Source organism: Tachypleus tridentatus, chromosome 9, assembly GCF_004210375.1.
Source record: "Tachypleus tridentatus isolate NWPU-2018 chromosome 9, ASM421037v1, whole genome shotgun sequence".
NCBI classification, from domain to species: domain Eukaryota; kingdom Metazoa; phylum Arthropoda; class Merostomata; order Xiphosura; family Limulidae; genus Tachypleus; species Tachypleus tridentatus.
This window is the reverse complement of record NC_134833.1, coordinates 105,855,829-105,871,427: the sequence shown is the minus strand read 5'-3', so window position 1 is coordinate 105,871,427 and position 15,599 is coordinate 105,855,829. Positions and strand designations below refer to the sequence as shown.

The 15,599-nt window shown below is 30.7% G+C and overlaps 1 protein-coding gene across 7 annotated transcripts in view; it reads left to right on the top strand.

The window, feature by feature from the left end:
* Positions 1-15,599, top strand: part of LOC143225970 (uncharacterized protein CG43867-like) — a 129,881-nt gene that overhangs the window by 95,279 nt on the left and 19,003 nt on the right. For all 7 annotated transcript variants that reach the window (XM_076456242.1, XM_076456241.1, XM_076456239.1 and 4 more), the window contains 6 exons: positions 561-738; positions 2,325-2,480; positions 3,862-3,959; positions 7,091-7,232; positions 9,048-9,178; positions 14,619-14,748. In XM_076456242.1, the coding sequence (XP_076312357.1) occupies positions 561-738; positions 2,325-2,480; positions 3,862-3,959; positions 7,091-7,232; positions 9,048-9,178; positions 14,619-14,748 (835 nt within the window). The remainder of the gene's footprint in view (positions 1-560; positions 739-2,324; positions 2,481-3,861; positions 3,960-7,090; positions 7,233-9,047; positions 9,179-14,618; positions 14,749-15,599) is intronic.

Below are 15,599 nucleotides of genomic sequence, written 5' to 3'. Positions count from 1 at the left end.
ATACTGTTTGTTCCTATGAAGTGAACAAATGTACATACAGTTTTCCTTTTGTTATATTACCTGGTGACTTTAAACTACTGACATTTAGTGAAAATTAAGATGTAATTTTTGTATGTAAAATAAGTACTTTTGCTAAAACATAATTTACAATTAAATTCACATAAGACAAATCCAATGTCTGGTATTCATATTTGTTAATTTAATACTAATGATTTTACACTACTATTTGAATCCATTATACCAGAAAATTAATTTTTTTTTATAATCTAGGAAAAAGTGTTTTGATTTGACTCTATAGCACTATAAAAAATCTTTTAACACATATATATTTTTTTACAGTTTGGCAATTTGTTAACACTAGTTTGTTTAACTCTTGTGTTTTCTATACCTATAACACAGTGCAACAAAAACTTTGAAATAATAATGTATATTTTGGCTGCTGGTTGTGTGCTATATAAATGAATATAAGTATGGTATCTGTCATCTATCAAGAATACTGTTTTTTGTTGAGATTTCTAGATTTTTACTGTAGACTCTTTAAACTTGTGACCTTTGTTTAGTTGTGAATCTGGGAAATATGCCATCTTCTGCCAACGGGCCTTGGAGAGAACCTTGGAGAATGGTGGACGAGAGTATTGTCCATCCAGAATGGAAGTACTCAGCATTCTAGTTAAGAATCCCTTCCATCATTCACATCCTCACAGTATTCCTGTACACTTTCTTAATGGAGCCTATCAAGTTAGTTGTATAACTTTATTACTGTTTTGTATAATTTTTGTGTCAAAGCTAATTGGAGTAGATAAAGTATGGTATCATCTCCTTCATTGTAAGCATTCCCTGAGCCATAATATTTAATGAAAATATTAGATCTTTAGAAATATTGAGGCACTATAAGATGATTGAAAAATGAGAGAAAACTTTGCATCAAATTAGCTTCAAGACTGTAAGTTCATTACATATAAACACTTTGACTTGTTTCTGGGGAAAAATGGATGTTGGAAGCATTGTTGGGGCTCAGGTAATATAAACAGAGAAGATAGTTAAACTGTGTGTGTATGGGTTTTCTTATAGCAAAGCCACATCAGGCTACCTGCTGAAATACTTAAAGAGAAATGTGATTTGCTCTCCTTACAAACAGAGAAGATAGTTAAAGTGTGTATGTGTGTGTTCTCTTATAGCAAAGCCACATTAGGCTATCTGCTGAGACAGTTAAAGAGAAATGTGATTTGCTCCTTACAATAGGGATTACATTGCTACTGGAAAAACAGGATAAAGCTATGACACTACAGAAATAAAATATTTTGATTTGATTTTTCAAATGTACAAAAACATTTTGTAAAAACTCATTCTTGTATAGCATTCTGTAATAAAACTTGACTCACCTAAATGACATTTCTTAGATATTTTTAGCATGGATATAGTCATAAAAGTTTACAGGTTATATGTATATGTGTGTGTTAGTGTTTTCTTCATTTTGTAAGTGTTATTGACATTGAACTTAATTTTTGTTTCAAATATGATTAACTCCTGGTTTTCTTAGATTTTGTAATTTCATGTACTATTCTGGCAACAATGATATCTTTTTTAGAATTGAACACTTATATTGGCAGTTTTACATTTTTATTACCATAACCTTAGATAGTTTAACAATTTTTCTATTTGGCTTCTGTTCATGCATCTTAATCACCAATTTTATAGCTCTTAAATTACCTACTTGTCTTTATACCATTTACTTCTAATGGAGTCTTACATATTATGTTATACCAAATAGATTTACCTTTTTGCTTGTTAACTGTACTTTAAAAGCATTTCAGATTTCAAGAGTATTGATTTTTGCCATGTGATGTGTCAGAGGGATTTTTTGTAGACATAGAATATATTATTATGATGGACATATAAGTTAATAAATAAATGAGCTGGTAAAGGCTGTTAAGGAGTTAATAAAATAGGATAGATATTATAGTTTTGCTTTTTAAAACTTATTTGTATTATCTTTTTATGGTATTTACATGTTACATTTGTATACGGTATGTATGTTACAATTTTATGTTAGTATGAATAGACAACAATATAGTCAAATGCATTAAAAATGAAAAACACTGCTGTTTCTGTTGTCGTGTTGAAGCATTTTAAAACTTACATGGAACCATCATAATGGTAAGTTTTCTAAAACTTAAATCTTTGCATGTAAAATTTGTTTCATCTTGATACTAATGTATTGCTTTTATAATTTAAAAAAATGAAACTAGAAATTATAAATTATATAAAATATGTTTTGAACATGATCAGTAATAGCATACCCTGATGCATATTTCTAAACATAGGTAATTGGGTTTGATGGATCAACAACAGTGGAAGAATTTGTTCAGACTGTGAATGCCCAAATTGGGATACGTGATTTGGGACTCTCAAGGTTTTCTCTCTATAGTGATGACCCTATTGATCCAGAAGTGGAGCACTACCTGCAAAATTCTCTCAAAGTAATTTAGCAAAGATATTTTTTTTAATGGCTAATATAAACTATGTTAAGTTGGTTTTATGTCAACGAAGTATATATATGTTGTTGGAATAGAAAAATCAAATAATGTCAAAAACTAACATTACTTTTTACCTATAGTGATGAATACTGGGCTCAGTAACTTGTTCTACAAATAAAAACAACTTGAGAACTTTGAGAACTGTTTTACTAATGTTTCAGCTTGCTCTTTCTTCTGGATAAAGTTTTTATCCAGAATGACATACTGTTGGGATTGTGTGGCTGAATGATGTAATCTCCTGTGAATTTAGTCTTTTTAATTTACAAAGAAATTTTCAGCAACCAGATTCAAAAAACATACATAAATTCAGATATTTATTTAGTTTGCATAAAAACCAAGGAAAAACCTAAAACATATTCACAACTCACCATCAAAGGACCAACCAGACAGATGCACGATTAAAAAAATTCTTTACCCTGTCAATAATGCCATTAAAAATGTGGTATATGAACTTGAGTGCAGAATTTGCTTTGCAAAATACAAGGTGTTTGGAAAGTCACTGTGCAGTTTTGTAATCATATTTTATTCAATCTATTTCAAGCCAGCAACTGATAGCGGTGTTTAGAAACAAAATAAAAAGGATCCAAGCCTGTATTGATGCCAATGGGGGCCACTTTCAACATTGTTTATTATTGTCATTCATATTTACCTCCTGTATTCTATATTGAAACATGTCTGTTAATAAATATATAAGTGCACAGTGACTTTATGATCACCCTGTATATTGAATAGATTTAATTCTTCAGGGAAGTTAATTTAGGACACACTGAAAAAGTAATGTAATGTGACACCTAATCTGTTTCTATTAAACTTTGGACTAGATGTCACAGTCTTTTTAGACAGAAAATATAATGCTGTTTTGATAAAAACATCAAAATCATAAATCAACAAACTTAGGGACTGGCCACTTTAACTTAACTGTATTTATTTATCATTATTATTGTTATTTCAGTAATTTTCCTCTTAAAAGCCCCTTCATCCTTTCCATTATACCTAGGTACAAAAACATGCTACAGACCCTTCATCAGTAACCATTTTAAGAACATGATTACCAGCCAGTTTTATGAATAAAATTAAAGACTGTTTGTCACACAGGAGTATCTGCATGGCAAACTTTCAGTTACATGTGCATGGCAGTTGCTTGTCAGCTTTATTTTTGATTGTTCAAATTAAATACTGCTGTATGATAATTGTGATGCTTGTATTTTTAATAAATGAAAAAATGTATAAGATTTGCTTGTTAACCTATATTAATTTGAAATGTTCATGGCATTGAATTGTTGAATTATAATTATGTGTTCCAACTTTAACTTTTATTTTCTAGATTTGTGATGTCATTACAAAATGGGAACAAGCCTTAAGGGAGAAACATCTTGGAAAATTTGAAACTACGAAAGCTGTTAGATTAACTTACAAAAACAGGTAAATGAGAACTACTGTTCAAAAACCAATCAACTGATTGGCTCCTTATCACATGAATTTACTGGTGTGTTAAGAAAATTGTTTTTAGAAATATTTAAAAATGATGCAGATTTTTATTGTAAATATTTTTCAGTCATCTGCAGGTGATTGTATTTTATATGAAATAGTTTATCGATTAAAAAAAACTATACTGACAAAAATTATTTTTAAACCTAAATATATTTAATTTTTCTACATAGTTTAAGGTCTAGTCTAGTATCAAATGTTGAGCATAAAGAACTGTGTATCCAGTTATCACTAGTATAAATATAAAGTTGTTAAAGTTTTTATTTTGAGTTTATAGTGCATTATTCCTACCCCTTTTTAATACAAGCAAGTATGTAATATTTATACAATTTTGGCAATAGTCTTAAGTTGAGATCTAATCAGCAGTTTTAAAAATATATATCATTCACAGAAAGAAGTTTCTAACTTAGAAATATACTTCATAAAGGTCTTTTTAACTATCATATTAAGTGTGTATATATACACTTTATGTAAGTATACATCAAATCACAGTATTTACTAGCACATAGTTTTATTCACTTATTTGTCTGTCTCACATAATTTTTCATTTTTATTTCTCAAAATATTAATATTTTTTATATTTTTACATATTATGCACAAAATGGTCATGTTAAGAGGTTTTAGTTTATTTCTGTTACAACCTTGATACATATCTTAAAATTATATTTTCAGAACCCATTATTTACATATTTTAACTCTGTAATGACAGAGAAATAGACACATATTATGTGTAAAATGGTCATCTTATATGTTTAAAAAGTTTTAGTTTGTTTCTGTTACAGCTTTAATACATATCTTACAATTATTTTTTCAGAACCCATTGTTTACATATTTGAACTATGTAATGACAGAAAAATAGACCTTACAAAAGTATGTTTATTCCTTGGACTGTATTGATAATTTTGCCAAGACGATAGGTTTAAATAGTACAGTATATACATTGTTTTAAGGTTGAGTGTTGTCTAACACTCTGAAATTTTTTACTTTATAATATAAAACTTTGAATCTAAAAGCCACATTTATTTGATAACTTTGTAACTTTAAATGGTGAATATATAAGAGTTTCTTAATAGTGTGGCTCATCAATTACAAGCACCAAGGATCTATCTTTGGCATTTCTTAAAGGCAGGTACATGTTTAATCCTGCATTTTAAATATGATCAATGTTGTTGCAATAAATGTCTTTGTTTAATAAATTTTTATGATTTTATAATTCCCCAGATGTGTAGGTTGTGGACAAATTTTAATTCTAAATGATTGTATAATTTTAGTATAATATTTTGCATTTCCTTTTGAAATGTTGCATGTATTTTTAGTTCTTTTGTTTCAACCTTTCAAGATAGCATTAATTCATTTCTTTGTTTTGTGGAAGTGAATTACTAATTGAAGCTTGTTCTTAGCAAGGTATGTTTCTTCCTGAAACATACTTTTTGCATTAATTATAAATTGCAGTTACTTTGGTTATGCTGAATTTTTAATGTTATCATATTGTGAATTAAGCTTTATATATTTTTTAGTATTTCTAATTCTGTGTCTTTGCTGGATTTAACATAATTTTATGTATTTGTAAATCATGCAATTTTATTAAGTATTAAAAATTAAACTATGAATGGTATTTAAAGAAGATCAGTGCAATATGACCCCAGATGAACATGATATGTTAATTTTAATTTACACTACTATATAATTTATCAATGCTGAAGTTTAACAGACTAGTTAAATAACTGCTGAGCATTGTAATCACTCTTTTACTTTCTACTATTAATGTCATTTGTCCCTGAACTTTATTCTTACACTTCAAAAAATGTTATTTTTTCCATTCAAACCAAGTGGAAATGAGAATCCATTTTGTGCATTAGAAAAGTGTTTTTTCTTAACTAAAAACAATGCTGTTTCCACCAAGAAATCAAAATGGAGCATCTCATTCTTCTTTAAATGAATAATATTTGTTTTAGTAAGCATAGAAAGGATTGCGTTTATACCATGTTTTTCATACATGAAATTATCAAGTCTTTTCGTTTGATGCTTCTTGTCAAAATTGCAATAAACAATAAATATATTCTACGTCCTGCAAGCCATCTATCATAGCTGAAAAGTCCTACTGATTGATTGGTTCAATGACAAATTTACATAAGCTTCATTCATTAAAATGTACATAACATTTTCAGAACTTTTAAAAATGGTTTAAAATTTGTTAAACAAAATTTTTTTCTTTCCAAATTAACGTTTTCTGAAATATAACTAACTAGTTTCCAATGATTATTTATATCTGTTGTATATCCACGTAACTTTTTCACAGAGTGTGGATGGATCTTTACTGAAATTGGAATGGAAGTACATACAAATTTTCAGTTTTGTGTTTTGCAGTTTTTATAGGTATTTTTGCAGTTTTTACTACTACTTTGTCCTTTGTAGATGGATCTTCAACATGTTTGGTATTGAGGTTCATTAGGTCCATGGAGAGATGCATACAAATTTTAAGTTTTGAATTATTTATTTTGCAGTTTTTATTACTATTTTGTACAATTACATGTATGGGAAACAACTTTTCATGTCTTAACATAACATTTTATTAATCAAGAATTTACATAACTTCCACCCATGAGACAGGTACTACAACTAGTATACCAAAATATTGAAGACTGAGACTTTAATCATTGGAAACTAGTTAGTTATATTTCAGAAAACGTTAATTTGGAAAGAAAAAATTTTGTTTAACAAATTTTAAACCATTTTTAAAAGTTCTGAAAATGTTATGTACATTTTAATGAATGAAGCTTATGTAAATTTGTCATTGAATTAAATGTTTTATTATATTCCAAGTTTTATTAACAAGAAGTTAAAAATTGTCAACATTTAGTTTCAAAATTTTGTACTAATCTTAGTTAGGCAAATACTGATCCAAACATATGGTTAAATTAAACATAGAATTAAGAAATTAAATGCTATTTAAAATTTATTTGTCAGTGTTTCAGATTTTACTTACAATGCATTTTACATACAATAATATGCAGAAAATAACTTATGAAGACTTCTCACTGTTTATTCCTTTTTTTATTTTACAGAATTTGTCTTCGTCAGTTTTTAAAGGGAGAGAATGAGAAAGAAAAATTATTAACAGCCTTCCAGATACATGAAGAAATAATGCAAGGGAGGTTCCCTGCAAACAGTGAATTAATCATGGAATTAGCAGCACTCCTGGCTCAGGTAAATTAGTTTTTTTATATTATTAATGGAAAGAGTAAAGAGTATTATTGGCTCATATAAAATAGATTACATACAGTTAGCAAATTAGTGATAAGATTGTTAAAGACCACAGTTTTTGTGGTTTTCTGCAGTCATTGAACTATAGATGAAATCAGTAGTACTCTAGGCTTGATTAAGATGAGTTTCTTCTTCATGATGGACCAATAATGATTTAAATAATAATGCAGATAAAGTGTTTTGTAACTAACTTTGGTAAGCACTTTTCCTTGCAATTAGTTTATGGATTTTCTTTCCACAATTTTTTACTTTGAATCATCTCTGATTTTTATGCATTTAATATTTTTTATACTTTCTTTTCTCTTTTAAAACTCCAAAGGATATAAATTCTGGTAATTTTCAAACTGGTTTCTATTAGTTTTGTACCATGTATGTTAATTATTAAAATGTTTTAATAACAAATTTAGTTTAGTTATGAAATATTTATTTGTAATGGTACTGTGCTGTAAATAATAAGATTTATTTGAGCTTGTAGAGTTCTTGCTGTAGCTGCTAATGTTCTTTTATACTAGACAGTAATTTTTTGGAGTTTACAAAAGTTTTATTTGATTGACCTGAGCACATTTCTTATAAAAAAAACCCACAAAAAACATAGTGTCATAGATGAAAGAAACTGTGTTTATGTAAGATATGATTCTATAAGAAACCCATTGTCAGAGTGGCAGTTTCTGCATTTTAATTTATTTTAGGTAAATGGAAAAATAATACTTACTTTTTTTCAAGTGCATGTTGTTATTTGGAGCTTGCTTAAAGACACATAGCTATTGTCATTCTTCATGGTCAGTCAGGTTTTGATTTTATTAATTATGTGTCTCCTAAGTTCCTGTAATGAAATTGCTCTTTAAGTTGGTCTCTTAATCTTTTGAAACATGAACATTTGCACAGTTTATTTTTCACAGAGATTGAAAGTCTAAAAGTGTAGAAATTTTGCAGAATTTAATTATGATCAAGTAAGCAGGGGTGTAGATCCTGGGGGGATGGGGGATGTATCCCCCCTTTATTTTAGGTGGGGGTATGGTGCATACAATCATCCCCCCCTACAGTTTGTACTGATGAATTGTTTTATTGCATCACAGGCCTACAAATTGTGTGCTTGTTTTTGTGATTCTCGTGTTCTTACCAATCAAATTTCATAATTAGGCCTAGATGTAGGCTTCTTCAGTAGCCGAAATGTACATCTTTAATATAGGCGTGCTTCTAAGCTTTTCGATCTAAGTGATAGTTCATAAGTATCAGTCAGTAGGCCTAAGTATACATGCAAGTATCGTGGCAACAAGATTGCTATGTGACTGCATATCTACAGCTTTCAGGTTGACGTAATCAGATATTACCAATTTGCAAATTGAATAGTCCACATAAGTGGTTGCAAAAATCATCCCCCATGGGATGTAAAAAATCTACGCCCCTGCAAGTAAGCATATCAGTTTTAACTTGTAGAACTAGAACTATAATATATTTTATTTTAAAGCTCATAAAAAGATAAACACTTAGTATAGAAACCTTCTGGAGTCAGTGTAAGATTTGTTCTTTTTTCAATTAGTTTTATGAAATTCAGGTCTTTAATTTTTTGGAGGGAGAGTATCATTGTATGAAAATTATTGATTTTGATTGCTTCATGTTTTTGACGACAGAAAGCACATATTAGGTAAACAGATTTTATTAAATTCTTAATTTTTCAGTTTAATAAGAATTTTTATCTTTATGATATTCCCTTATTTTTTTCATGTCAGTGACCACTTTATTTTACTATTTAATCAGGTAGATTATGGAGATTATAGTGGAGAACATGGTCGAGGAAACGGTGTTTCCACGAGGGATCCTGATATTCAACTACAGCAGGTTGTAGAACGATTTGTCCCTGTACGATATAGGGAGACAAGGAATTTTAAGTATGTTTTTTTTTTTTTTTTTTTTTCAGTTTCATATATTACAGACATTGATGTCATTCTTATGTGAACATAATTTATTTAAAATGTGCATATCATATGTGTATTTATATCATGTAAACTCTTTGCTGTTTTTTAATTCCTAAACCAGTCAGTAAAGAAAAGTACTTTTGATAGTAAATAGATCAACGTGTAGTTTTGTCATTGATTTTATGTTCCAAAAATAACATGAGAAATCACATTAAAAATTGATACAATTAAGATGTTTCCCAGTGGGTCAGGGTAAGTTTCTGGACTTGTAATGCATACTGTGTAACTCTGCACTAGAACATTTATGAATATAACGTTAATAAGGAAAACTTGGCATGTATAAAATAAAAAGTCTAATCAAAAGTACAAAATCACTAAAAGGTTACTCTTGTTAATGTAATGAAGCTGGTAAAAATAACTTATATCTACACATATTGACCACAAAGAGTTTTCCATCAGTAAACTATTTCACTAAATGCTGTTTCAAGGATATGTTAGGCAGTTAATGAATAGTAGAGTATATTTCAAGCTAAATAGTAAAATAAAACAAACTGGAAAGCTCTCTTCTCTCTAATGACAGGGGATGAAACTCTTTATATTTACATTACTCAAATTCTCTTTCTTAAGTAGATTTTATTTTTCTTTAACAATACTGTTGTTATAAGTGTCATGACAGAAGTAATGTGAAAAAAACAACAACAATTATTGATTAGTTTCTTTAAAACTATAAAAATATGTTGTTTATTTGAAAATACTAAATATTTAAACTAATCTCAAATATTTTGTGATGTTTTTATAAACAGTTTTGAAAACTTTGAAGTGTGAAATATTTTTCTGTTAGTACTATCTTATCAACAGTTTTATATATAAATTGTTATAATATGAAGGATTAATGAAGATGAAAATAGACAATCATCAATTATTTTCATGTACTGGGTTAATATTTCATAATAATTAGTGATGTAAAATATTATAAGGTGAGATAGCATTAGGCTTTCACAGCAATGATTTTAAATGTTTCAAATATCATATCCTAGAAATTAGTAAATGTTTAATATAACAGAAAGAGTCACTTGAGTTAATCTGTTATTTCAAATATTACAACATATTTTTATGAGACACAAATATTGGATCAATATTTTTTATGATATTGTTATATTCCTTATTTAATGATAGTAAAAGACAAAACAACTGACACTAAATGTTGTGTTTCTTAATTGTATACTTGTTATATATAACCAATTAATGATTAAACAACCAATACCAGTCATGAGGCAAGTAACCACTAAAATACATACATACATACATTGTCATTTGAGTACCATCAGTCACTTAAGTTCTTATCCATTACATCCAGTACCTTTACCAAAGCTGGGCCTCACAGAAAGCATAAATAATTTAGTTTCCCTCTCTTTTCACAGATATTGTGGTTCAGTTACATGAAGGGACAGTTATACCTTATCCAATACATTAGTAGAACTTTGTGATTTTAGCCTACCACCACCAGGTGGAAGCATTTTCTGACTCTCACATAATACTTCTGCTCCTTGAACTACATGGTTTGGGGCATAGTTTGTAGTTAACCTGAGTAAATCTGTGTCTCCTGATAGGACATGTTAGGTCTGTTGTATCCCAACTCTAAAATCCACCATTTTGTTTTCCTACCACTTCACTTTGTTGTAGGACTTTCAGGATCATCAAATTCATTAATGAAGAACTGGATCCCTTGCTAGCTTTCCCACTGGTTTGGTTTTTGGCTTCTATATTCTTCCGCATTGTTGGTGGAGTCTTTAATTTTATTGGTTCTTACAGGGCTTCATTGTTTCACTTTACTCATGGGTCTTCATTCTCAACATCAGCCTCTCAGTATATTGATAACTAGAATAAATTTTGTCTATATCAAAGAGTTGCACTGCTCAGTTGGATCCCCAATGGCATCATTCATTATTGCATACCTTCAGAATTTGTGGGGACTCAGCTTTGAGAACTTCTGGATGTGTGATAATCTTGATTCTGGATCCAGGAGCACTGCAGGTCCCTGAGTCAGGATTTGTCATTCAGTTCATATCTTCACCTTTGTTATCCACCCAACCTGTGGGGTTTCTGTCTCTTATAAATCCTCAGGATTTGGAACCTTCTCATCTATATCCATGAATAAATTCTCCAAGGCTCACAACTTACTCATGCATCAATCTTTCCAAAGTGTCCAACTACTCTAGTTATTTTGTGGCTATCTCTGTGAAGGCAGTCACGATATGCCTTGGTACACCTGACTGTCCAGAAGCTCAAGCTTAAGACATGGAGGTTATGCAGTCTCTTGCACATCATTGGGGTTTAATTTCTAAAATTGCCATGTGTCTATCTCAGTTTTTGCTTACTTGTAGATTAACATTTGTGAATGGAAATAACATGCATGTTTGGCAATAGTGTATTGAGAGGAAGCTGAACCCATTTTGGGCATAAGTGCCAATCATAGCTCATTGTTTTGACTTAGCTCTTTGGCACAGGTTTTTCCATCTTCCACAGTCATCCTGTTTAAGGCAGCCTTGTTGACTACTATTTGATTATTGTGACTGTGTGACTTTTCAGTCCCCAGTACTCTCCACATTCCTCTTTAGTAGCTTTGAGTCCTTGGGCCCAAATGATTATTCCAGTTATATGACCAGGTGTATTAAGATTACAGTACAGGTTCTTTCTCAACACCAGTTTGTACCCTAACTCTGATATGCTATGTATCCCCTGATGGTTTATTTGTGTGGCTGCTGATCTAGAGACATTATTGGTCAGAGTGATTAGCACATTTTGTCCATAGACTGCTTGCTCATTCTCTTTATATTCACAGACCATTTCTTTTTACCCAAGACACGGGAAAGGGATTAAAGTCCTTTTGATCTATTTATTTTATCACTATTTTTTACTTCTATGTCCAGTCTTGAAGGTTTTGTTGTCTGCTATAATGCCTTTAAAGATGCTAGATGACTTTTCCTAGGCTCTCTTTGAAGACGAGGATACTTTTGCGAGTCATATCTAATCAGATTTGTCACATTTCTATGCCTTAAGTAGCCTGATCAAATTGTCTGCTGGAGGTAATTGTGTGGACTGATATGCTTTTATCTCTCATTATTTGTATGATCTGGCTGTTTCTTCATCTGAGGGTTTTCCCCAACCCTCTTTAGTTATCTTAAACATTTCAGATAGATAATACAGAAGGGTGAGTCTTTACATTGGAACCTTTTAGGGTTTCTTAACTTGTTTTTACAGGATCCAACTCTGTGGCAAGCATTGTCCAGGTGGGTGTATTTTATCAAACCAATTATGCATTAGCAACCATTAATTTAGGTTGAAAAAAGTTCTGTAGGAATGAGGTGTTTCATAAGATCACCTAGGAGCTGACCAGGTGGTATTACTATACTATGCTGGACTTCCACTCATGGATTATTATGAGTGAACCATAAGAGGATTCTGCCCCTACCTGCTGATCATCAGATTAAATAAGTCAAGATTGGTTTGCTTTTAAAAATTTAGGGAACTTGGTTCACTTATTTCATTGTTTCCAGATCACTGTTCCTCAAGCTCCTCCATGCACATTACTCCCCCAGGTTCTACTAGCAGAGCTAGGGAGTCCTTATAACACCAGTTTCTAGTCACTGGGGTGGTGGAGAGTTTTATAGTGAATTCCTCCACTCTTGCAGAAGAGGACAAAGTTGGGGAAGGGGGCCTTCTACCTGTGTCCATGGTTGATTTTACCATATGTCTGTAGGATTGGCATCAGCCTACTAGCAACCAACTCTTAATACTTGTTCAGATTTGATTCTCCACTATGTTTCTGCTTGGTCAATATTGATTCAGTACATTGCTCATGGAAGAGGGTCTGCTATCTTTTCATAATTCTGAATGTGAAGCTATCCCATTGTGAGTTCTTGGTAGAGCACAGTTGTTTCACCTCCTATCTCTAATTCTGGAAGAAAGTGGAATGTACTTTGTCCACACAGCTGGAGAGTGAGCATGAACGTTTGTTAGTTTTAAACTTGATGAGTTTTGTTTTATATGGTTGAGTAAGGCTTATGTGATCCTATCATTCCAAGCCTGGGGTGTTGCCTTTCAGGCTTCCTCAGGTGGAGAAGGTTTGTCCACTTTGGTTTTGCTTACCTTCTTGTCATAATTCAGGTGGCTTGGAATGCAACACTCTGTGGCTACAGTTTGGGATCCACTCATAAGTATATATAGACATACATTTGTGACCCAGTTGCCATAGCTACCTATGGGGATATAAGGTCCAAGACCCCTTAATTCCAATCCCTGGTATTGGAATCTTGGCTGTATGATTGGGGCTGGCCTATAGTAATGATCACTCATATACACTCACTATACAGGAATTAAGTTCAGGGTGAAGAGCATACCTGTTCTGGATGTGGTGCAGTTCCCCAAGTAGTGGGGCACACCAATGATCTATGCAGATGCTTTCTGTAGGGATAATACTCTCACCAGTTTCTCCACTTTCTCAGTGTGGGATTCTAGTCATAAGTGGAAGTGAGGTATATACGTATTCAAACTGAACATTTTCCTAAATTGAAAATGTATTTCCAATAAGATTTACCTCTGTTGACACTCTCCCACCTTTCCTTATCACTGAGAGCTGATATTAGAGATTGGGATAAAGTCAGACACAAAAAAATTATAACATTATCTGAATGTGGTACTTGTATACAATACCTGGATAGAAAGCACATTAACGTTGGTGGAGAGTGTCACAAGACGTATCATCAAGAGCAGTTAAGTGGGGTATAAAAGACTGCAGCAAGTGAGAAAAAGTGAGACCAATGCTTTGATGGGCAAAGGAAGAAACCCTGACAGTTGAGTAATAGCTATAAGCAAGAGTGGAAGTATTATTGGAAATATATTTTTTTAATTTAGGAAAATGTTAACTTTCATATCACATAATTTTTTATAATGTCTTAAGCTATAGAATTGTGAGTCTTGTTAAATATTTATACCTGTAAATGCATGCCCTGATAGAATTAGTAATCTATCAAAGCTATTGTCTGTTGTTTTAAGGTTCTTATAAAATCATTGCTATAATGTTAAATTTAAGGAATACATGAAAATAGAATCTAGTCTCAAGAAAGGGAAATTGAAAGTTTACAACTGGTACTTTAATGCTAGGCTTTAGAAAACAAAAGTAGACACCAACTTAGTTATGTTGTGTATAAAATGACAATGTACACATTTCAGTCATATTTAATAAATAACTATTAAAATATAATTTATAGAATCCAATGATTTTGTGTATTAAATGATAATGCATACATTTCAATCATGTTTAATTAATAATTATTTAAATGCAATTTATTGCAGAAGCTATTCTGCTATTTTATGCTACAAATAGTTTTCATGTTAAAAACGTTTTCAACAGAGATTTCCAGGAAAAAATAAAAGAGAAGTGGAGGAACAAAACTGGAAGAAGTATGTTTGACTGTGTCCGAATCTATTTGAATAGCGTCAGGAAATGGTCATTTTGTGGTTCTAAACTTTTTAGTGCCAAAGTAAGATAGTTTGAGTTATAATTTAAAGTTTTGTTTTGTTTATTCAGCCTGCTACATTGTAGCATCTATTAAATTAGAAGTAAAAGTATTTATATTTGAATCGTATGTGTCTTAATTTTTAATTCTGCTCATTGTCTGTGAAGGTTTATGTTTATTTATATCATCTGAACTTCTGTTATGAAGGAGTCTTCATATAAATATATTTTATTTTTAAATTGCTGTGTTTGCTTTGCTTATGTTCAGAAGCTATTTGTAATTACAAATGGTCATATAGTATAAAAAGAGTGTTTGTTAGACTTAAGCTGTTATTTCTTATTTTTACACCAGTATTTATCATTCCTAGCCATTTTAATAAGAACTTACCAAATAGTAATGAAATTATGATGGATATTTAAGTTAAATGCAATAGTTTACAAACTTAATATGGAAACTTTACTGTATGTATATATTTTCTTGTAGTTAAAAACAATACTACACATTACACTATCTCTGCTCTGCCTACCACTAATTACTAATGTTGCTAGTCCACAAACATACTGCTGTGCCAATATATATTTGTAGTATATTACGCTGCAGAGTGACAGAAGCTGTATTTTTATTATACATTTGTATCAATGAAAATTTATTTTACAAAAGCTCTAGTAGTAGAGCAAAAATTTATTTTGAAAATAAATAATGTTCTATATGACTATATGATTACAGTAATTATAAAACTCACTCTCCCCTTGATTTCTTTATCAGGCAGTTTTTTATTGAGATAAGTAGATATTTTCAAAGCATTCTCGAAATAAAAAAAAGTGACATCTATTGTTGAACTTTGGCCATAAATGTCAATCAGAAAACAGCATAAA